Source organism: Terrapene carolina, unplaced genomic scaffold (assembly GCF_002925995.2).
Source record: "Terrapene carolina triunguis isolate 2854851 unplaced genomic scaffold, T_m_triunguis-2.0 Scaffold89, whole genome shotgun sequence".
NCBI classification, from domain to species: domain Eukaryota; kingdom Metazoa; phylum Chordata; order Testudines; family Emydidae; genus Terrapene; species Terrapene triunguis.
The window spans coordinates 26,521,359-26,544,042 of record NW_020664440.1 but is presented as its reverse complement, the minus strand read 5'-3'; the positions used below and the strand labels follow the sequence as shown (position 1 = coordinate 26,544,042).

The following is a 22,684-nucleotide window of genomic DNA, read 5'->3' as shown; positions in this document are numbered from 1 at the left end:
CCTACGAAGGCAACAAGGTGTCCTCCTATCCCATTAGTGCAAGGCCCATCAGCAAAATCCTGGGTCTTATACTTCTGGGAACCGTCCTTTTTAGTCTTTTCACCAAGGCTAATGGTCCACTGGTTGCAACTAACTAACATCCCTACTAAGTACTACCACTAATGACTGAATTCGATTCCTATTGAATCTAACTGTGCTTCGAGAATGCTGTGAGGAAGGTGAAAAGACTACTAGGCCTCTGCCAGTTTGGCCCCAATGGGAAAAAAATATTCCTTCCTGACCCCCAAAACAGGCACTTGGTCAGACCTGCAGCATCTGCAAACACAGTCCCAAAACTATATCTACAGGAAGTGGGGATTGGGCTGCTGAAATAGAGCTCCACATGCCCCCGGGTAGGGTTTAAATTAATGAAAGGAGAAAATGACGGACCAATCAGTTCCTTATCTCCCCCTGCTGACCAATGAGTGGATAGAGGCTCTGGAAGGGGGAGGGGTCACTTCCAGCATGTGCTGTCCTTTCCCTTTCTAATGGGGCTGTCCCAATTACTGCCCATCTGGTTTTGCACCCACTGTGGCAGGTGAGTGGCATTAACATCCACCATTGTGCAGAGTCCATTTACTTGGACTTTATATACAGGAAAGTGAGAGGTTATGGGATGGGTGGAAGAAAAGCCACCAATCATTGCAAAAATTAACCTAAAGCCACTACCCCTCTCCATCTGAGATGTGGTAAGGACTCTGACTCACTGCACTGACTTTCAATAGAAATTAGGCACTAAATGACTTTGAAAAGCTCCCTAAAGAGTCCCTTTGGTGTGTAAATTGATTAATGAAAGATATGTCCCTGACATCTATGGGAATGTTCATGTATTAATTAACAGATTTTTAACACCATCTGTTGAATATATATTTTAATACAAGCAATAATTGTATATTGTTATGAACAAAAATTTAATCTTTTTTATTTTATAGTAAAAAAGTGTTTAATTTAAAGTAGGTGAAGATGAGGAAGACGAGGAAGATGAACCAGAGGTACCAGTTGGCCCACGTCCGAGAAGAATATCTGAACTAAATATGAAGGAGAAGATAACACCGATTCCTGAAGGGAGTGCCTTCTTCATTTTCAGCAGTACCAACCCGTAAATATCACCCTTATAAATACCACTTCTGTGCCCTGGGGCTTCATCACTGAAGAGCTAATTCTGCCCTCATTGAAGTCCAAAGCAGAACTCCCATTGACTTCAATGGGAGCAAGATTGGACCTTATATAATTCATTAAATAAATGAATTTGGTTCCTTATACCCCATTGGTATGGTGGTATTTTCCAAAATTCAGCATTGAAGAAAACAATGAAAGCAAAGATAAATAAAAATAAATAAATAAAAACAATAAAACCTGGATGCTTTAGGGACTTGGGATTGGGATATAGAGCCTTTCATCTCTAGGTATGATTCCAGACTTGGGCAGTAGTGAAGAAAGCTGTTTTGTTAGCTGATGGAAACTGTGACCATCTAGTGGCTGTTCGATTGTGCATGTGAAGTGAGTAGAGTCCATGTCATAAAACCATCAATGCAATTAGCAATCTCATCGGCAGTCTCAGCATACAGGTTAAAGAATGAGTTGGCTTGGGAACAGAGTTACAATCTCACCACTAGAGGTCCTTCCAGGTCAGATTTGTGGAGCAGTGTATGTCTGTGGCAGTTTATTTGACTGCTGCCCTTCTTGTATCGATTCAGTTAATAAATGACTTCAGTCTCCAGACCTGTCAAGCAGCACTTTTCACAAAAAGACAAAATTCACTAAAAAAGAAAGTTATTGAAACTAAATAGTTTAAAACTTACACACATTCAACTTTAATTTAATAATAAATAGAGCTCTTCAGACATTAAGACCAGATTTCCAACGATGCTGAACACCCACAGATCCTATTGACGTCAATAGCCCAAAGTCATTATCTTACTGTCCTCACACACACCAAAAATCCTCTTGACTCCGGGGGACTTTTGCTTGCAAAGGGACTGTAGGATTGGTTTGTGGCTTTCCCTTCTCTGAGGCTAGGTCTACACTACAGCGGGGGGTCCCGCAACTTCAGCTACGTGAATAGCGTAGCTGAAGTTGCGTATTTTAGGTCAACTTACCTGGCTGTGGGAACGGCGGCAAGTCGACCGGTGCCGTGCCGCCGTTGACTCCGCTGCCGCCTCTTGCCGGCAGGTAGTGAAGACGCCCTAAGTAAAGTAGGTAGCTTCTGTTATCATGGAAGGTAATTAGCAGTACCAGAACATACAGAAATCCTCTATTTACTGACAGTAGAATAGATTCCTTAAAAACCCACTAACTTCTCACGGGAAGCTTTCAAAACTATTTCATTCTGCTGATTCTGCTTTCCCACTGATGTAGATGTGGAGTAACTCTATTGAAGTGTTCAGCTGGAATGAGACCCAAATTGGGTCCTATGACGCTAATCCTGTGTAAAGCTGAAATCAGCATTACGTGGTGGCTTCCTAGTAGCCAGCACAATCTTGAAACAGCTGGTAGCCTCATTAGGAAATTCTGGTTTGAATAGAGCCCTGAAGTATCTAAATGAGACACTGAGCCCAGTCCAACTCCCACAAAGTCAATTTAGGAATACTTTAATTGGCTTTAATGAGAGTTGGCTCAGACTCATTGAGCCTGAAATTAAGCCTTTCTCATTGAGCCTGAAATTAAGGCTTTACTCCTGCATAGGAATATCTGCTAGCATGGACCCCTTTGCATGTGCACAGTGGGGCCCAATACTGGGGTTTTAAAAGAAACCTAGAGGAGTTAGGCATCAAAATCCCATTGAAAATCAGTGGGAACTGGGAACCTAACTCCCTTAGACTCCTTTGACTCCTAGCCTCAAAGTCTATGGGCCAGATTCTGAAATCCTTTACCAACGTTTAAATCAGAGCAGTTGCTCTGGATTTACCTTGGTATATGTGAAAGCCAAATCCAGCCCTGCTTTTAGAATTGTTACCATAATCTTGGCAGAGAAGTTTAGAATACTTGCTCTTTGTGAGCCCTGCCTGCTGTACATTATTTACACATGCCTATTTTTCTGTCTCTTTTTTTCAGAATTCGAGTGGGATGCCACAGGCTGATCAACCACCACATCTTTACAAACCTCATCCTTGTCTTCATCATGCTCAGCAGCGTTTCCCTAGCGGCGGAAGACCCAATTCGCAGTCACTCTTTTCGAAATAACGTAAGCAAAAATATGTAGATGAGTCTACATAACACATTTTTAACTTATTATGCCTTCCTCCTGACTAATAAGTAATCATTATGCTTGGAATATGCTTATTTTTATAATGTAGACCTACATGATAGCACATTTTAACTAGTCTACATATATTTGATTTTTTTTTTTGCTTGCTACACATAGTAAAATGTTAAGTATTTTACAGTTTTACAAAGAATACGATACTATTTATACTACGTGTACTAACTAGCATGGATCCCTTTAAAAAGTAATGCATGGAACAGAGAGAGCATATTTTAATTCTAAATGAATTTTACTTTTTATCTGTGTTGACGTTATGGGTCTGATTTGAGTATTGGTGGCAGGATCAGGCCACATGTAAATAAAAAAATCAAATGAACAATTTAATTTTAAAAATTTATGACATGAAAAGCAGAACGTTTTAATTCATTTTAAAAAAGTGTTATTATTTGAATCTGATTTTGAATATATTTTCAGCTTATAAATGTACATTATACACTCTGACAACGAAAGAAAAAGGTACTAGGTAGAAATGTATCTGTTTTTGGAGAGCCACGTGTTACGTACATTGGTATGCAATTCATCTATGAATAGAAATCTCTTTTCTCCTGTTCTCCCACTTGCTTCTTTCATATATGCAAGAGTTATCTTATGATGAATCCACAGACATATGGACAGCCCTATCACTTCTGTGTATGAAGATATTCATACATTAACAAAGTAATACTGTTAAGCAGTTGCAGTCTGATTTTTAATGGTCAGCTTGAGAAATTCTTTCTTTCTTTCTTTCTTTCTTTCTTTCAAATTCAGAAATATAAAGCCTCTGCTGTATTCATCTTAAATGTCTGAAATGACCACTACAAAGTGGTTAGGTTAGATGTGATTTATACATATATTTTTCTACTTAAATAATTTTAAAACAGTAACCACAGAGTAAAAAAAAAAAAATCACTATAATTCTAGGCACCCTTAAGGCTCCCATGTATAAATGGTTGGGTGAGCTACAATCCAACAAAAGTGTAGCTCATTTGTTAAGTAAATAACCATGTTACCTAAAAATGGCTCCCTATAGCTGAAACAAGCACTCTAGCCATCTTGATTACTCTGTACTCTTGAGTTCAACCGAAGCTTTGCCTGGCACTTCTATACCATGCTGATGGATGACCTTCTTCAAACTGAGTTAGATACAAGGAATGCATACCCAGGCCCAATATCATATCTCTTAACATTTCACCACTGCTGCATATCCAGTATTAGTGGTGACATAAAGAAGAAGCCCCTCAGCTTCCTAAATTGTTGTTACGAAGAAGAAATGTAAAGAAGCAACCCGATAGGGAATACCGTATAGGGAATTTTGGGTTGCTATGACTGAGCTTATATCACCAGGCCCCCTCTTTCTCTTGCATGTAGTTTGATGTACGGAGGCTGCTCTGTGGTTGCAATAGCCTCCTCAGACCCTGCAGAAGGAAGATGGGGCAGGATCAGAGTGGGATTGAATAGAGGCTCTGACCTCTTCCAGGCCTCCGCAGGTGCATCTACACTGCAAATAAAGACTTGCAGCAGTGAGTCTCAGAGCCCAGGTCAACCGACTGGGGCTTATGGCGTCTATGCTACGGGGCTAAAAATAGCAGTGTAGATATTCAGGCTCGGGTGAGAGCCTAGCTCTGAAACCCGGAGGGGGGTGGAGTTGCTGTGTGGCCCACAGAACTTGGCGCTAGACATTAGAAAGAAAATTTTTTTTAAAAAAACCTTAACTTTGTTTAGAGGTAAAATGAGGTCAGAGCACACACACTTGTATTCCCTCAAAAAATATTCAGTGGAGATATGTGCTTTTCCTATCTATACAATCTGGTTAAGTATATTCGTATAAATAAGTCACACTGACAGATAAGGAAGAGACAGCAAGTAGCAAATCCTTGAGTGCCACCCACAGTATGAGACTTACTCTGGAAACAGTTTGAAGGGCTGAATACTGTCTTTTGCAGCTAGAAGAGTGCTGAGCTGGTGTAGCTCCTGAATAGACAGGCTGTAAAGGATTACCCCTGTGCAGGGGACACACAGGCAGAACGCCTGAGGGAAGTGGAGGTGGGGACAGGTGTGCTCCTTGCCCTTGTTGCAGATATGTGCAGTGTGTTGCGCCCATACTCCTGCCTCTGGATTCTACATTGACCTAATGCATGCGACCATGTTTCCCACCAGTGGCTGGCCCCAGTGAGTAAAAGAACCTTCTAATTAGCAGCAGCAACTGGTGCTGTTCTGTTAGCTCAGGTGGTAGGGATTTGTGGTTTGAAAGCTGAAGGTCCAGAAAGTGCTGAGAAGTTGGATCCTTGCTGCTGGAGGTGATAGCTCTACAAATAGGGTCCAGCTCATTCTAAATGGCTCTCAAGCTGGGTCTTGAATTCCAGCAGGCCTCAGATCTGTTCAGCGCAAGCTTTGCTAATGGGGCTTCATGCACAGGATCACATCTCCTTTTAGAGGCTGACCCATGTGACTATGGAAGCCTTCTGCTCAAAGTTGAAGGAGTTACTTGGAAAAGAGGAGACTAAGGGGGGATATGATAGAGGTATATAAAATCATGAGTGGTGTGGACTAAGTGAATAAGGAAAAGTTATTTACTTGTTCCCATAATATAAGAACTAGGGGCCACCAAATGAAATTAATGGGCAGCAGGTTTAAAACAAATAAAAGGAAGTTCTTCTTCACACAGCGCACAGTCAACCTGTGGAACTCCTTGCCTGAGGAGGTTGTGAAGGCTAGGACTATAACAGGGTTTAAAAGAGAACTAGATTAATTCATGGAGGTTAAGTCCATTAATGGCTATTAGCCAGGATGGGTAAGGAATGGTGTCCCTAACCTCTGTTTGTCAGAGGGTGGAGATGGATGGCAGGAGAGAGATCACTTGATCATTACCTGTTAGGTTCACTCCCTCTGGGGCACTTGGCATTGGCCACTGTTGGCAGACAGGATACTGGGCTGGATGGACCTTTGGTCTGACCCAGTATGGCCATTTTTATGTTCTTAACTCAATTAATAGTGTCCTGTGCTTTTGGTGTGAATGTCCTGGGTTTGATCCCCAGTGACAACCATGCTGTCTGTACCTATGCTATCATAGCCCATTATATTAGTAAGAATGCAGGAAGAGAGACAGCCTGCCTTGGCTGTATCTCTGACCCAGCAGGCCATACTTTCTCTGTGTGCTAGCTGACAAGCAAAAAATGTGCTACCCCCAGTGTTTTGCCTAGTTCCAGCACAGATATACTGAGGGGGAAAAGTGGTTCTTGGTGACCTCTTCCTTCCATTGCTAAAATTCAGAAGGCAAAATATGAAAACAAAATAAAACACTGTTCTCATGCTGCAGTGTAATGGTTTGCAATACTTCCTGCGATATTTTAGAATAGGTCTCTTGCCAGACTTTGTTGAAGGGCTTTACTATTTATATTTTTTCAGCTATTGCAGGAACCAGAAGCATCTGAGCTTTGGCTGAAAACGAAAAGTAGATTTCCCTGTGTCTAATCTAATATGGGCACCCTTTTCCCTGTTGTCCATTATTGAATTTTCCCTGCCATTTCATTAGCTGCTGATCACTGGCACCATCTTTCTGACCAGAAGAACAAATGGGTAGTTGGGTAGTTCCCTTGAAAGGAAAACTAATGTTGGATTGCATGTTAGTTGCCCTGGGTAGGTGCTAAAGATAAGTGCACTGTTTTCCTTATAGGGGTGAAATCCTCACTGTCTTGAAGTCTATGGCAAAGCTCCCATTGACTTCAGTGGAGTGAGGATTTCAACCAAGGTCATTCTGAAAGCTCTGCACATCACCTTTGACTTTACTGTTATTTTTATTTAATTTTCCATAAATTACTCACAGTTATATACTCCAAAATACAAGAGAAAAAGTAAATGCATTAGTAGATTTTAGGTAATTTACTTATTCATTAATTTTGCTATGTGATCCTGTAGCCAGCACATACCGCCTACCACAGCAACAAAATACACATAGCAATATTTAGACTGATTTAGTAAATCTGACAAAGTATATGACAGTCTAATTTTTCGATGCAATACTGTGATGGGAAAAATACATTATTAATAATCTTTTGTTTGAGTGAGAGCCTGTAACGTATATTAGAATCAGAAGAAAGAACATCTGAAAGCTGATAGGTAGGGCCCTACCAAATTCACAGTCCATTTTGGTCAATTTCACAGTCATAGGATTTTAAAAATCATAAATTTCATAATTTCATATATTTAAATCTGAAATTCCAAGGTGTTGTAACTATAGGGGTCCTGACCCAAAATGATGTTGTCGGGGAGGGTCGCAAGGTTATTGTAGGGGAGTCTCAATATTGTCACTCTTACTTCTGCGCTGCTGGTGGCAGGGTGCTGCCTTCAGAGCTGGGCATTTGGCCAGCAGCCACCGCTCTCCGGCCACCTAGCTCTGAAGGCAGCACAGAAGTAAAGGTGGCAATACCATGACCCCCCTACAGTAACCTTGCAACCCCCTACAGCCCCCTTTTGGGTCAGGACCTCCTGTTTGAGAAACGCTGGTTTCCCATGTGAAATCTGTATACTATATACACAAAAGACCAGATTTCATGGGGGAGATCAGATTTCATGGTCCGTGATTCATTTTTCATGGCTGTGAATTTGGTAGGGCCCTAGGAGAAAGGTCTGAATTGAAAGAAAATATTGCATATTTGGTCCTATCATTTTATGATAGAAGAAATCTCACTTTGAACTTAGTAGCTTCTAATGAACTTTAAATTAAACAAAAAATAGTTACACAGCAACTAAACTTTAAATTACTTTGCCTACATTTCCCAACTAAATTTTTAGATTAAAGTAGGTATTTTTGTGCATGTGATCTAAATTGTAAATATTTATTTATAGATGGATTTCTTACTGTGGCACATATTATACCTTGCAGATACTTGGTTACTTTGACTATGCTTTCACAGCCATCTTTACTGTTGAAATCCTGTTAAAGGTAATGAATTGTTAATTGATCCTTGTTAGCTCAACAGCAGCTTTAGCAATAATGTTTGTAACTTTTTGTTTACCTTCCAGATCCTAGGGTATGCAGATTATGTCTTCACTAGTATGTTTACATTTGAGATCATTTTGAAGGTAACAGGTTTATAAAGAAGTTTGTTTAAAAGGATTTTCCTTGTGTGTCACCTGCCAAGAAAAGGCACTTGAAGTGTTCTCCACCTTTTCCCTAAACGATCAAAGCTAAACTCTTTCAAACCAAGGGATTTTTTAATTTGACAATATCTCATAGTTTTGATTGGTTATCTTTGACCTTTGGGTGCATGTAGAAGCTACTTTTTATCATCACATCAATTTAATAATTCATTTTTTACCCTTTTTTACACTTACAGTTTGTCAGAAAAGGGAAAAATAATTCGCTGCGCATGAGCTTTCCTCCTCCTTGTTCTGGCATTTCCAAAAAGATCATAAATCTTTTAAAGAGGGAGCATGGATTTTCTCATTTCTCTTGCTGAACTATATTCATAGAGCTAAAATAGTAGACAACTATTTTCTTGCAACAGGACTTGCAAGATATCTTGCGTTTATTTATAGTCTAAGATACTTTGCTTTTTATCTTATCTTGGGCATACATTCAAATACTCAGAAAGGCATAAATATGCTTGCTTAAATGTATTACCTATGCATGAGTTCCAAACTGGTATTTGAATGTACAGTTTGTGTGCTGATTATTAAGACCATACACCAGGGCTACTCAACTTTTAGATCTATGAAGATTACTCCAGCAAAGCAGCAGTAAAACTAGGGTTTATGTTTACCTGGTGCTGGCTAGGTGACAAATGGAGAATGAATCATGAAGAATAATTAGAAATGTATAAAACACTTCTTTAGAGCTATATACATTTTATAGCCATCACAAGAAGCTTGAAAGCTTCATGCAATGAACAACAGCCATAAGTCACTTGTTGACTAGCCCTGACATATACCAGTGAATTTCTGGTACCTTAAGACTCCGTACATAAACTTTGCATTTCCAGCTGGGGATTAAGCATAACAAAAACTCTTCTACCAGCTTTGTTCATATTGGTTTGTTCTTTTCACAGTGCATTTTGATTAATACCAGATAATGCAATATTTGGGCTGTTTACAAGATAAGCTGTATTTTATATAGTAAACTATTTTTGTGTTTGTAAATGTTCACCTACTCCTGCTTATGAAATCCCATGATTTCTTATATTAGTAATGAGGAGCCTGCTAATAAAATAGTAAATTAGTTAATAGTTGTAAAGAGCTCTGAAGATGTAGAATGCTAGAATAAGTACTAAGTATTTTTATTATTTGTTATTTCATAATTCCATAGAGTTTAAGGCTAGAAGGGACCATTAGATCATCTAGTCTGACCTCCTGTGTAACACAGGACATTAAATTTCACCCAGATACCCCTATATTGAGTCCGATAACTTGGGTTAGCATTTCAGTCCCTAGGGGATGAAACTGCTGTGAGCCCCAGACAGAGAACGGGAGAACCAAGGGGTCACCAATGTACTGCAATGGCAGGGAACTGATCAGGTGAGACATGCCCAGATGATCCCAGCAGATGATCCAAGCTCCATGCTGCCCAGGAAGGTGAAAACCTCCTACGGTCCTTGCCATTGTTAAATCAAAGCAATGCTGAGAAATGAGCAGAGAGAATTATACATTTGACAAAACATCAAAGTTGGATCAAGCTACTTGCAAAACCTCTGAACTCGAGGAACCCACTTACCTCATTAAAAGTGATACCATCCTTTCCAAGGCAGATAGGAGTTAGTAGAATGTCTGTATCCTTTGAGCAGCAGGCTGTATCAACCCCTGTTCCCACATCTTCAGTTCTGGTTGCATTTCTCCAAGAAGAGAGAGGAATTAGCATGGTGCAAGGGGATGTAACTAGGTGTAAAGGAATACATTAAAAAAGGAAAATTCATACTAATGATCATAAATATCTTCTTGACATTGAGATCTATTAGACTGTGGAAGAATCACTCAAGAAAAATAGTGGAAGCACCATTGCTGGGGACTCTGAAAGGAGACTCAACAAAATCCTAGAATAGATGCTGTAGACGACATTTGTACTTGTCCTTCAGTCATCACCCACAGACCTAGTAGGTTTCTATTCTTCCCCTCCCCCCCTCTCCATCATCTCCTTTTTCATTTTCGGTCATACCAACAGTGACTCCACTAAATTTCAGGATCCTCTGAAGAATCTGTTCCTGGCACTAGTGAAACTGGTCACTCCTAAATCCAAGAAACTGAAGTAGATTAGTGAGGGTCTTTTTGACTGTGGAGCTCTGTTTAGGGCATTCGTTAATCAATGGAGTTATCTGAAGGATGACTTTGGTCCATATCTGGGCTGAATACACCCAGGAAGTGTCTACTGGCTCTACAGGATTTTTTGTGGACTGCTGGGAGCTAAATGGAGGCCTGTCCTCTATATTCTCTGACAGCAACTTATATCCCCTGACTGGGAAATCTCCTTTTGTGTTCCTGGTCACCTTTAAACTACTGTTCAATTCTATTAAGTTCTGCACTTGATCCTGCAGAGGTGCAGTGGTCACAAGAAGCTAACACATGTTAAGCAACTGCCAAGTATGTAGCTTACCTCTCCCCTATGTGACAGGCTAAAATAAAAATAATTCAGTTGTTCAGCAACTATGTGGATCTATTTGCAGCTTAGGCAGCACTGTTAAAGTGTCAGGAAGGGTTCTCACACTCATGTGCCCTCCATGACTCAGACGCACCCACAAAGGATTTGCTCAGTGAAAAATGCGGAGACTCCTGATTCTGTATTCTCCAGTGGGTTGTGTCTTGCAGTGTAATCCAAGTGTAGTTGTAGAGGAAAATGAACGGAACCTTAAAAGATGGTAATACGTAATCAGAATGTGGCATGTACATTTGCAATGCCTTGCTGTACTAACATGTCTCAAACTTTGGCTATGCTTGCTTATGATTAGAGCTCTCCATACTGTCCGTGCTGGGTTTTGCACTGTGCTTTCTGCAATGCCAAGTCCTGTTGCTAAACACACACAACAAGAGTTAATTCAGGGTTAAACATGTAGTAAACATTATGGTACAATAATGCACATCTCATTTAAATTCCAGACCAAAAAAAAAGGTAAAACTGGAGTTAATGTAACTTAAGGGTTAACTATATTACAAGAATGTTACAATCATCCCCAAAACAAGCATTAAAACAAAAAATTCAGAGTTAAGGTTAAAACATAAAGAAATCCATAGTAAGATACAGAAATACGCAGCTAAAGCACACATGCAACCTTAACTCTGCCCTGTAGTGACACCACTGGGGGAGGGGCAGAATTAAAAACTCTTTAAAATGTAAGTATAATCTAATGTGGGATCATCAATGTTTAAAAAGCCTCTATCATTATCATGTAGTATCACTAGAAGTAAATTTTCAGAAAATTTATTCTGATCTCAAAGAGTAAGTGCAGTAAGTTGGGGGATGGGGGAGGATATGTAATATTATTTTCATACATAACAAATTTCAGAGTAGCAGCCATGTTAGTCTGTATCCTCAAAAAGAACAGGAGTATTTGTGGCACCTTAGAGACTAACAAATTTATTTGAGCATAAGCTTTCATGGGCTACAGCCCACTTCTTCGGATGCATAGACATTGAGTCTCTGCTTTAAATGAGAATACCCAATTCAACCTTAATTATGGGGGAACTGGGGCTAGTTTAGCTCCTGTTGCAAGTCAAAGTAGTTTCTGGGCTAGTCTAACTTTCATCAGCTGGAACAACACTTATGGTCCATTTCACTGGCGCCACAACCACTCCAATATGTTCCCATGTGGGGGTCAAGACTGAATACAGAAGCAACTATACAAACTTATGCCAACCAAGGATTCCACTACACAGCGGGAATCCCAGCTGTTTCTTTAAACCAGCTTTCCATCCTGTTTGCTCTGCTGGAGCAGTGCAGAGGGGACAGAGGGAGACTTCTGCCCCTGCCCCAGTTCTGCCAATGGCATACCTATGTAGGCCAGTCAGCACTCCTGTGGAATTTTGTGCCAAAGAAAGAGACAGCAACCCTAGCTGGGCACAGAGCAGTAGACGCTTGTCCTGTTGAATACATTCTGGGCAACTACTGAGCTTCCATTGAGTGAGAGCTGCAACAATGTTCAACTCTTCTCATCCACTTCCTAGCCTTACCCTTGACCTTCACCCTTTTAAAGAACAAGCTGGGTTTTTCGCATAATGGTTTTTGTCAAAGACTTTAAAAGGGACTTATAATTAATTATTAAAGCAGAGGGCAGCCATATAAAAATGAGGAGACTTAGATCTGTCTTTTGATACAACTGTATCTTTCAATGTGGGAGTGTCCCACGTTACACTAACTATGAAGGTGCTCACACCTTATGGTGATGGAGATGGAATGAATAGACAGACAGACATATGGATAGGTAGAGGATGTGCTCTATATGATCATGTAAGAATACAGTTGTGAATATTATGTAGACTTTATTGTCTCCATACATCTCACTTCAATAAGCCTTGGGCTTGTATTAAGTCTAGGTTTTTGTTCTTCTACCTTTGGGGATATTTAGCAGGTGAGCAACATTTGGATCACAAAGAGGGAAAGATTAACAGGAAGATGAGAACAGAAGGACATATAAAAGAAAGAACAGTCTCTGGATCCAGCAGCCCTTTTCAGGCATGTAATGCCCACTGAAGCTAACAAGAGCTCTTGTATGAAAGGGCTGCAAGAGTCAAGCCCATAAACAGTGATCTATGTTGTAGGACACGTATACTTATAACTTGTGGAATCTCTTTTTAAGGTGTTCACTGATGGAGCTCATCACAAGCCTGGGACAAACAACCACTCCCAGTTCAGTTTATAGCCCCTTTCCTCAGCGCTCTGTTTAGTCTCCAACACAAAACAAAAAGGAAATATAGGACAATAACAAAATTAATAGTCTTGTTCTTAGATGAGACCGTGGGGCGTCTGGCCTCTCTGGTAACTGAAGGGTCTGGACCTTCCCAGCCTAGGAGTTGGGTCTGTGTGGCCTTCCTGCAGCCTTCTGCTGCAACCACAGGAGAATGTGTGCCTCTCTCCTCCTCCCGGAGCTGGGGTCCTCATTTATAACCTCCAGCTGGGAATCAGACCGTGTAGAAGGGCTCGGCCGAGGCTCGTCCCTCTGCGGGGCCGTGGGGTATCCCACCGCCTTGCAATAGTTCGCTATGGGTCCAAGCCCTGGGTTAGGGCTGGTCAGTAAACAAACAGTCAGGATCTCCTAGTTCTGAGCGTCTGGTGTGAGAGTGAGACTGCCACCCGTGAGTGGGGTGGCAGGGGGGACGCAGGCCCACCCACTCCACTGCATCCCAGCCCGGGGCCCTAGCAGCGGCAGAAGACTCGCTGCTGTGTCAGTGGGGATCCTGACCGCAACACACTGACATTGGTTCTGGCAGTGCTGCGGCCAGACCAGGGTCGGCTGCCCCCGGGCTACTTCCGGACTCCCCCTCGTAAGGTACCTGGGTTAGGGCGGTGTCCTCAGAGGTCTCCAGCACCATCGGTTCCTCCGGGTAACTGGCGAGGGGTAGGCTCAGTTGCTCCTCAGGGTAGCTGGCAAGGGGTAGGCTCGGCTGCTCCTCGGGGTAGCTGGCCAGGGGTAGGCTTGGTTGGCCCGGCCAGTCCTCGGGTTGGCCGTAGCCTGCTGGCATCTCCCAACCCAGAGCTAGGCCACAGGCATCTGGCCTCTCCGGCGCCAGTCTCTCAAGTGAGCTCTGCAGTTGGGCTTTTAAACTTCCAGTCCTGCGCCGTGACCTCTGGGGTTGGCAGGCGCAGGATCCACTGGCTCCACCCACGTTGGTGCTAGGGGAGGCTCGTCCCTCTGCAGGGCTGTGGGGTATCCCACCGCCTCACTACAGACCCAGTTGAGTGTTGTTCAGCAGGGTCTGCTGGTTCCCAGGACCATGCCTGATGGGCTTTCCTCCAGAACAGAGCCAGCTGTTCCCTGGCCTCTTGCTCCTTACATAGCCAGTGACAGCCTGCGGAAGTGAGCCTCCAAGCCAGAGTCAAGACTCATGCTACAGTGCCAAAAATAGCTGTGCAGACAGCACTTGGGCAGGAGATCAGGGGCTATCCCCATCCCAAGGCTTCAGAGCCCAAGCTGCAGTCCAAACTGCAACGTTTATACTGCTATTTTTAACATGAGCCCCGTGAACCCAAGTCTATCAACCTGGGCTCAGAGGCTTGTGTGCTGTGTAAACATACCCTAAAGGGCGAGACCACCATGTTATAGGTTGGCAGCTTTTTCTTTCTAGCTAATGAATGGGAATTACTGGCCCAGTACTGTGAGATAATAACAAGCACTTCCTGAGAGGTACTGAGTGCCCTCAATTCTCCTTGAAATCAATGGTAGTTGAGGGTGCTCAGCAATTCCCAATAGGTATTTAGATCCTGTAGTCACATAGTAGATGAATTGGATCTATCTGACTACCAGGTATTTTGACAGTACCCACAATTTTTGTTCAGATTAGGTGTGGTACAATCTACACCCATTAAAATCCATACATAAAAAGAAAATTCTATTTGAAATGCCTGTTTTATGTTTATAATTGGTTTAATAGGTTTCCATCTATCCATTTTTGAACCAATATATAACCTTAATTAAGTTAGAAATATTTACAATAGACTTGAGTGTTTTGTACCACTTGAGGACATCTCTGTGCTGCCCAAATTCTGCCTGCACCCAAGGCCAGGGCAGTCTCTAGCATAATATGGAACAGGGGCTGCTCTAATTAACTGCAACCTCTCGATAGCTACCTGTGGGCTACTTCACAGACGGGAAGGGCTGTCGCCCTCAGCACTACAGCCACTCCCTCGTCTATCCCCTGATGCACCCCTTTGTGAGCCAGCACATCCCCTACAGTGGGGGCAGCCTAAGGCCTCATATAACAGCACTACACTGCTTCTGCATGAGATTTTTCTCCCAGCTTTTGCAGCCCCTTTACAGTGCTATGGTAAAGGCCTAATCAGGTCAGCTTTTGTGCACACACAGAAGTGTAACATTTTGATATCAGGAACAATTAACACATCTGGTTCTGTTGCTTAAGTGCAAATTGTTTAATTTGGAGGAATATATATTCAGACGGTTTTTGTATATTAATTATTGTAACAGATAAAATATTTGATTGTACATTTGCACCCTCAACAGGTGACTTGTAAACAGCCTAAATTTCGGTTTAAATGAAGAAAAACAGAGAGTAAATGTGTAACAATTCTATTTTTAGATGACAGCTTTTGGAGCATTCCTTCACAAAGGATCTTTCTGCAGGAATTACTTCAATTTGCTGGATTTGCTAGTTGTGGGTGTTTCTCTGGTGTCGTTTGGGATTCAGTAAGTATTACAGTTACACTTTAAATGGCCTTTATTTTTTCCTTGGGGGTTTTAAAGTAAAAGTGGCCCTTTGTAAGGGATTAGATTCTGCCACCTTTATTCATACCTTGGGTCTGGGTGTGCAGGATTAGCATTCAGTTACTCCCCCTCCATCCCCAGAGCAATAACATGTGGCATAGAAAATGTTATAATTCTAGTATGGGCCAGCAGTAAATTACTACTTCCCTACCTTCACACCAGAGCAGGATAAGCTGAGGGCATTGTGCCTCAGAGCGGTAACTCACAGGGCTACTCCTTGGTATGTTGCAGCTTATGCATAAGGCTATGATTTTTTCAGAGAAAATGTTAATACATTGCATGGCAGAGGTGCAGGAAAAGAAGTATGTGTCATGCAGGGTGGGGTGCTGTTGGAGAGTGAGCCCACCCCACGCTCACTCTGCAGCAGTAGCTCCTGTCCTGTGGGGCTGGGTCCAGCTCCCTGTTCTAGGCATTGCAACCACACCCATGTGGTCACAGCACCATTCGGGTTTGGCGTATCTGTCCCTCTGTTTCCATCTATGGAGGGGCAGATACACCAAACCTGAGTGGTGCTGTAACCATGTGGGCCAGGTTGCAACCTGGAGGGGAAAGACACCGTCACTGGCCACTGCAGGGATCGCAGACTTTCTTAAAATTCACAATTACTGAGACTGCCGTGATCTCCGTGACAAAATAGTTAGTAGCCTTGTGCTATTTAGGACTATAATTGGTGGTGAAGAGAGATTTTTTTACCCCTTGTGATCAGGCAAGCCACAACCATCTAAGAATAGGCTCCAGCTCCCACTACTTTGTAGAGGGCTCCATTCTTCTGCACTTGAAATCAACTGTAAAATTCCCATTGACTTAGAAATGAACAAGAGTGGGGCGTCATTAACTTGTTCCTCAATTTTTATTCTACTACTCTACCTATCACTGGCTGCTCTAGTATCTCATTAATTATGTTATTCAACAAGCCAGGTGGTACCACCCCATCTGAAACTCCAGTCCATGCTACTTAGCACTGAGCAAAATGCTCTGTATTATCTCTCTCTGACAAATGAAGGGCCCAGTCATACGAGATGCTGAGCATCTTTTTTGTGGTACTGAAAATTTCCAGCTCTGCTTGATTGGAGCTGATGGTGCTCAGCATCTTGCAGCAGGCTCTCAGCATCTCACAGGGTAGAGCCCTTAGTTTGTCAGAAATACCGCAGAATGCTTTGGCCAGTATCTTTCCCCAATGACAAAACATACCTGATCTACAGTGTATGACCAGCCCATGTGCTACTAATTCCTAAGTTGTTCCTGAAGCCAAGACACTCACATGGTATGTTTGAGAAATTAAATTGGTGTTTTTGATAACAGTAAGAAGCTGAGATGTATTTCAAAATGCTAATTTACAAAATATTTATTTACTCCGAGGAGTAAATAAGAATTTTTCCTTCTAGAAGGGAACTGCATGAACATAGATAATTTTAGTAAGAGAATAAGTCAATTGAAAAATAATAAACTTAGGAAATAACAGGCTAATGCTTGCTTTTTTCCCCCCCATTAGATCAAGTGCTATCTCAGTTGTGAAGATTCTGAGAGTTTTAAGAGTCTTGAGGCCTCTAAGGGCAATAAACAGAGCAAAAGGACTTAAGGTTTTTATTTGTATTTTTTTTCCAAGTTATGTTTCTATTGCCCTGATATTCTGCAATCCTAGTGCAGGCAAAACCCCCACTGAAGCCAAAGGATAAGCCAAAGGATTTACCTGGATAAGGACACAGGACTGGGCCCTAAATCAGTTTTTGATTCTTAAATATGCTAGTCCAAATCCTGCTCTAAGTCACAGCAGTTTAAATCTGGAGCATCACCAGCATCACTGAAGGCAGATTTTGGCATATAATGCGTGCAACAAGCTAAATATCATTGCAATTTATTCATTGCAATTCCACTGTGTATATGTACTGCCTATCACTTTAAGATCTGAAGTGGCCTACTTTCAACAGACTACTGATACATTCAGAAAATCATGCTAATTTCTGGTAGCAGCATTAAATTAATTCTATGAACATTAAATGAGTATTTTCTAACTGATTAATTTATAAAGTGAATATATAAATATATTTTTATAAATATAGAAGAATATATAATTTTTCTTATAAATCTAAGAAAATTTGTGTTGCTAATGCAGTGTACATTTTTCTACAATAATGCCAAGTAACAAAATTAAATTGGACTAAAATCCTTTTCTTTTTCCCATTTATTCACAGCATGTTGTTCAGTGTGTCTTTGTTGCTATTAGAACTATTGGTAATATCATGATTGTCACAACTCTGCTCCAGTTCATGTTCGCCTGTATTGGTGTACAGCTTTTTAAGGTAAATAAATGAATTCCTTCAAAACACATTCAGGCCTGATCCCTGCACCAAGGCCTTCCAACTGACTTCAGTAGGGTTCTGTGTTGGAACTGGGTTGTACCCGTGATGAGCCAATCACAGGATCAGGTTCTAAGTTTAGTTAATTTTTATGCCCTACATTCCATCTACATCTTTTGTTTTATAAATAGGGAAAATTTTATCGGTGTACTGATGAAGCGAAACAGAATCCTGAGGATTGCCGGTGAGAACCCTTTCATTTTATAAATCAGATATACACTATTTTGAATGATAACAATAATAATATGTTGATTTATAAGGCATTCATACCCTGAAGCCTCTGAGCACCTTAAAAAAATTATAAATAAAACCAAACTCCAGCACATCAAACACAGATAGGGTGGTTCCAAACCATTTAGTTTTTTTATAAGTCAAAACCAACACCTTAAAATCCACCCAGAAACTAGCAGGCAGCCAATGCACGTCACAGAGCACATGAAGTCAGGAGCAGACAGCACCAATTAACTATATCTCAGGGAAGAGATGGCATCATTCTGTGACTAATTGAATGCTTCCCAAGTGTTATACAATCAGTTTCTGTTTCTTTTCTTCTTCCACAGGGGAATATTCATTGTTTATAAAGATGGAGATGTTGATAACCCAATGGTCAGAGAAAGGGTTTGGCAAAACAGTGATTTCAACTTTGACAATGTCCTGTCTGCTATGATGGCCCTTTTTACTGTTTCTACCTTTGAAGGCTGGCCTGCGTAAGTGAACATTCAGTATTTCCATAATATCATTAACAGATGTTGCATTTCTCAAAACAGTTGAATAAAATTTCACTGACACTTCCTGAATGGCAAACAATCACCTGCGCTTTTTAGAGTCTTGAGATTATGGGCCTGATCCTGGGACGTGTGTGGTCCCTTTACTTACACTAATGTCAAGGGGAATTGTGGCACTTGGCACCTTGAAAGATCAGATCTTATTCAAGTATACAAAGCCTCATTGTCACTAATGAAGGGGGAATTCAGCCCTATAAACATTCTAAATAGTCTAAGGCTGTCAGGCAATTAAAAAAATTAATCATGATTAATTGTGCAATTAAAAAAAATTAATCGCGATTAATCGCACTGTTAAACAATAATAGAATACCATTTTTTAAATATTTTTGGATGTTTTCTACATTTTCAAATATATTTATTTCAATTTCAACACAAAATACAAAGTGTACAGTGCTCACTTTATATTAATTTGTGATTAGAAATATTTGCACTGTAAAAAACAAAAGAAATAGTGTTTTTCAGTTCCCCTAATACAAGTACTGTAGTGCAGTCTCTTTATCATGAAAGTTGAACTTACAAATGTAGAATTATGTACCAAAAAAATTGCATTCAAAAATAAAACAATGTAAAATTTTAGAGCCTCCAAGTCCACTCAGTCTTACTTCTTGTTCAGCCAATTGCTCAGACGAACAAGTTTGTTTACGTTTGCAGGAGATAATGCTGCCCGCTTCTTGTTTACAATGTCACCTGAAAGTGAGAACAGGTGTTCACATAGCACTGTTGTAGCTGATGTCGCAAGATATTTATATTCATATGGCCCTTCATGCTTTGGCCACCATTCCAGAGGACATGCGTCCATGCTGATGATGAGTTCTGCTCGATAAAGATCCAAAGCAGCGTGGGACGCATGTTCATTTTCATCATCTGAGTCAGATGCCACCAGCAGAAGGTTGATTTTCTTTTGTGGTGGTTTGGATTCTGTAGTTTCTGCATCTGAGTATTGCTCTTTTAAGACTTCTGAAAGCATGTTCCACACCTCGTCCCTCTCAGATTTTGGAAGGCACTTCAGATTCTTAAACCTTGGGTCAAGTGTTGTAGCTATCTTTAGAAATCTCACATTGGTACCTTCTTTGCATTTTGTCAGATCTGCAGTGAAAGTGTTCTTAAAATGAACAACATGCTGGGTCATCATCTGAGACTGCTATAACATGAAATATGTGGCAGAATGCGGGTAAAACAGATCCAGAGATGTACAATTCTCCCCCAAGAAGTTCAGTCACAAATTTAATGTATGCATTATTTTTTTAACAAGCATCGTCAACATGAAAGCATGTCCTCTGGAATGGTGGCCGAAGCATGAAGGGGCATAACGAATGTTTAGCATATCTAGCACGTAAATACCTTGCAGTGCTGGCTACAAAAGTGCCATGCAAATGCCTGTTCTCACTTACAGGTGACATTGTAAATAAGAAGCGGGCAGCATTATCTCCTGTAAATGTAAGCAAACTTGTTTCTCTTAGCGATTAGCTGAACAAGAAGTAGGACTGAGTGGACTTGGAGGCTCTAAAGTTTTATATTATTTTGTTTTTGAGTGCAGTTATGTAACAAAAAAAATCTACATTTGTAAATTGCACTTTCATGATAAAGGGATTGCACTACAGTACTTCTATGAGGTGAATTGAAAAATACTATTTCTTTTGTTTATCATTTTTACAGTGCAAATATTTGTAATAAAAATAATAGTATAAAGTTAGCACTGTACACTTTGTATTCTGTGTTGTAATTGAAATCAATATATTTGAAAATGTAGGAAAACATCCAAAAATATGTAATACATTTCAATTGGTGTTTAACAGTGTGACTAAAACTGTGATTAATCACGATTTAATTTTTTGAGTTAATTGCGTGAGTTAACTGTGATTAATTGGCAGCCCTAAAATAGTCTAGTCTTTATACGGCAGTTCTTATTGCACTTCTTTCTTCCCTGCCTCCATCTTTTGCATTTAGGCATGCAGGCAATGGCATGCGGTCCATGAAGTGTCTGTATTTCTTAATCTACCTGCTTCTGAAATAGACCAGGTTTGCCATTTATAAGTCAAGGAAGCAGAAATAATGAGGGAGGGTCTTAACTGTGCAATGTGTTTGGGATATTCCTTAGATTGTGTATCCAGGTAATTCTTCCAGGCAGTATTCACTGTCTTTCTAGTCTTTTGTGGACAATGGCTACATATTCAAGGACAGGCTTTCCATTCTGGTCTTTGATTTTGTGACATCACTGTGGCAAGCACAATTCAGTGTCTCAGTCAAAGTGGCTGTGCACACATTTGTAATGCACATTAAGTCATTTTGGTCAACATTCAAGCTTCCTTTTGCAGGCTAAATCTACTTCATTTTAAAGCTGGGGGTGCAAATTGAATATCAGTGTGAGGCTGCCCAAAAATTTGATCTTCAGAGCACCAAGTGACTCCTGACTAGAGCATTTGTTTTTGGGTTTTTTGGGTTGTTGTTCCTGTTAAAATTAGAGGAATCTTATAATATTTAGGTTCTGATCTTGCAGCCAAATGTCTCTTTAGCTATACTTCAACTAATCTTCTGAGATCTTTAGTCTTGCCCCTTTAAATAGTGAAACCATTGTTAGCACATAAAGGTTTTGGCCTTCGGGAGAAACTTTTGCTAGTAAACTTCAAATAAAGTAGAATAAATTTCTAGTTACTATCCACTGACTCTAAGTGAAAATATAATCTACAGATTTTGTCATTTTAACAACAGTTAAAACATAATTTTTTCTTTTTTCTTTTTCAGGCTGCTATACAAAGCCATAGACTCAAATGCAGAGAATATAGGCCCTGTATACAACTACAGAGTGGAGATTTCCATCTTCTTCATCATCTACATCATCATCATTGCCTTCTTTATGATGAACATATTTGTTGGTTTTGTCATTGTTACATTCCAAGAACAGGGAGAACAAGAGTATAAGAACTGTGAGCTGGACAAAAATCAGGTTAAACTAAAAAATGCTTTTTTTTCATTTCTAAAATTATTCCTTTTGTATTCATACATTGCACAAAACCAGCATCCATTCTGCTATGGTTTCAGAAGAGGGCACTAGACACCTGCCTTACTTACACTGTACAAATAAAGGCTTTTTAGTAAAAACTGGTTCTAAAAGTTGGAGTAAAAGGTCATCAGATTATTCTCTTTCTTGGGCTTAACTGTTTGACTAGAGAATGCTGTACTAGAGTAATTTTTGTACAGTAGTAGTGGTCTTTGAAGTACTAATGTTCCATTGTAACATCTATTTTAACAAGAACATACCTGGTACAGTGGGTAGCATTACTGATGTATTATGCTCTATGAATTAGGTATATTAAGCACTCCTCAAACAGTTAAAAATCTGGTCAGTGTTAAGGCCTGATCTGCAATAAGGCTATGATTACACTTGCCAATGTAGAGGCTGGGAGTTAAGCGAGCCCTCAGAGACAGCAGCAGGGAAAGCGCTGCTGTGTGTTTACACTGTCAGCTGCAAGCGCAGTGGTGTGGCCACATTAGCAGCAGGGCTGCCCAGAGGATTCAGGGGGCCTGGGGCAAAGCAATTTTGGGGGCCCCTTCCATAAAAAAAAAGTTGCAATACCATAGAATACTATATTGTCGTGGGAGCCCCTGTGGGGCCCGGGGCCTGGGGCAAATTGCCCCACTTGCCCCCCGCCCCCACTGGGCGGCCCTGATTAGCAGCTCTTGCAACACCACAGAGAGCAGTGCATTGTGGTAGCTATCCCAGTGTGCAAGTGGCTGCAGCGTGCTTTTCAAATGTGGGGGTGGAGTGTGACAGGGAGTGTGTTGTGTGTATGTGGGCAGGGCCGGCTCCAGGCACCAGCCTGGCAATCAGGTGCTTGGGGC

The 22,684-nt window shown here is 40.9% G+C and overlaps 1 protein-coding gene across 2 annotated transcripts in view; it reads left to right on the top strand.

Annotated features, from left to right (window-relative positions):
• The window catches only part of CACNA1D (calcium voltage-gated channel subunit alpha1 D), a 327,298-nt gene that overhangs the window by 207,701 nt on the left and 96,913 nt on the right, over positions 1-22,684 (top strand). For both annotated transcript variants that reach the window (XM_026650299.2, XM_026650300.2), the window contains exons 18-26: positions 994-1,138; positions 3,094-3,223; positions 8,166-8,225; positions 15,518-15,624; positions 17,195-17,282; positions 17,895-18,002; positions 18,191-18,243; positions 18,620-18,766; positions 21,587-21,788. In XM_026650299.2, the coding sequence (XP_026506084.1) occupies positions 994-1,138; positions 3,094-3,223; positions 8,166-8,225; positions 15,518-15,624; positions 17,195-17,282; positions 17,895-18,002; positions 18,191-18,243; positions 18,620-18,766; positions 21,587-21,788 (1,040 nt within the window). The remainder of the gene's footprint in view (positions 1-993; positions 1,139-3,093; positions 3,224-8,165; positions 8,226-15,517; positions 15,625-17,194; positions 17,283-17,894; positions 18,003-18,190; positions 18,244-18,619; positions 18,767-21,586; positions 21,789-22,684) is intronic.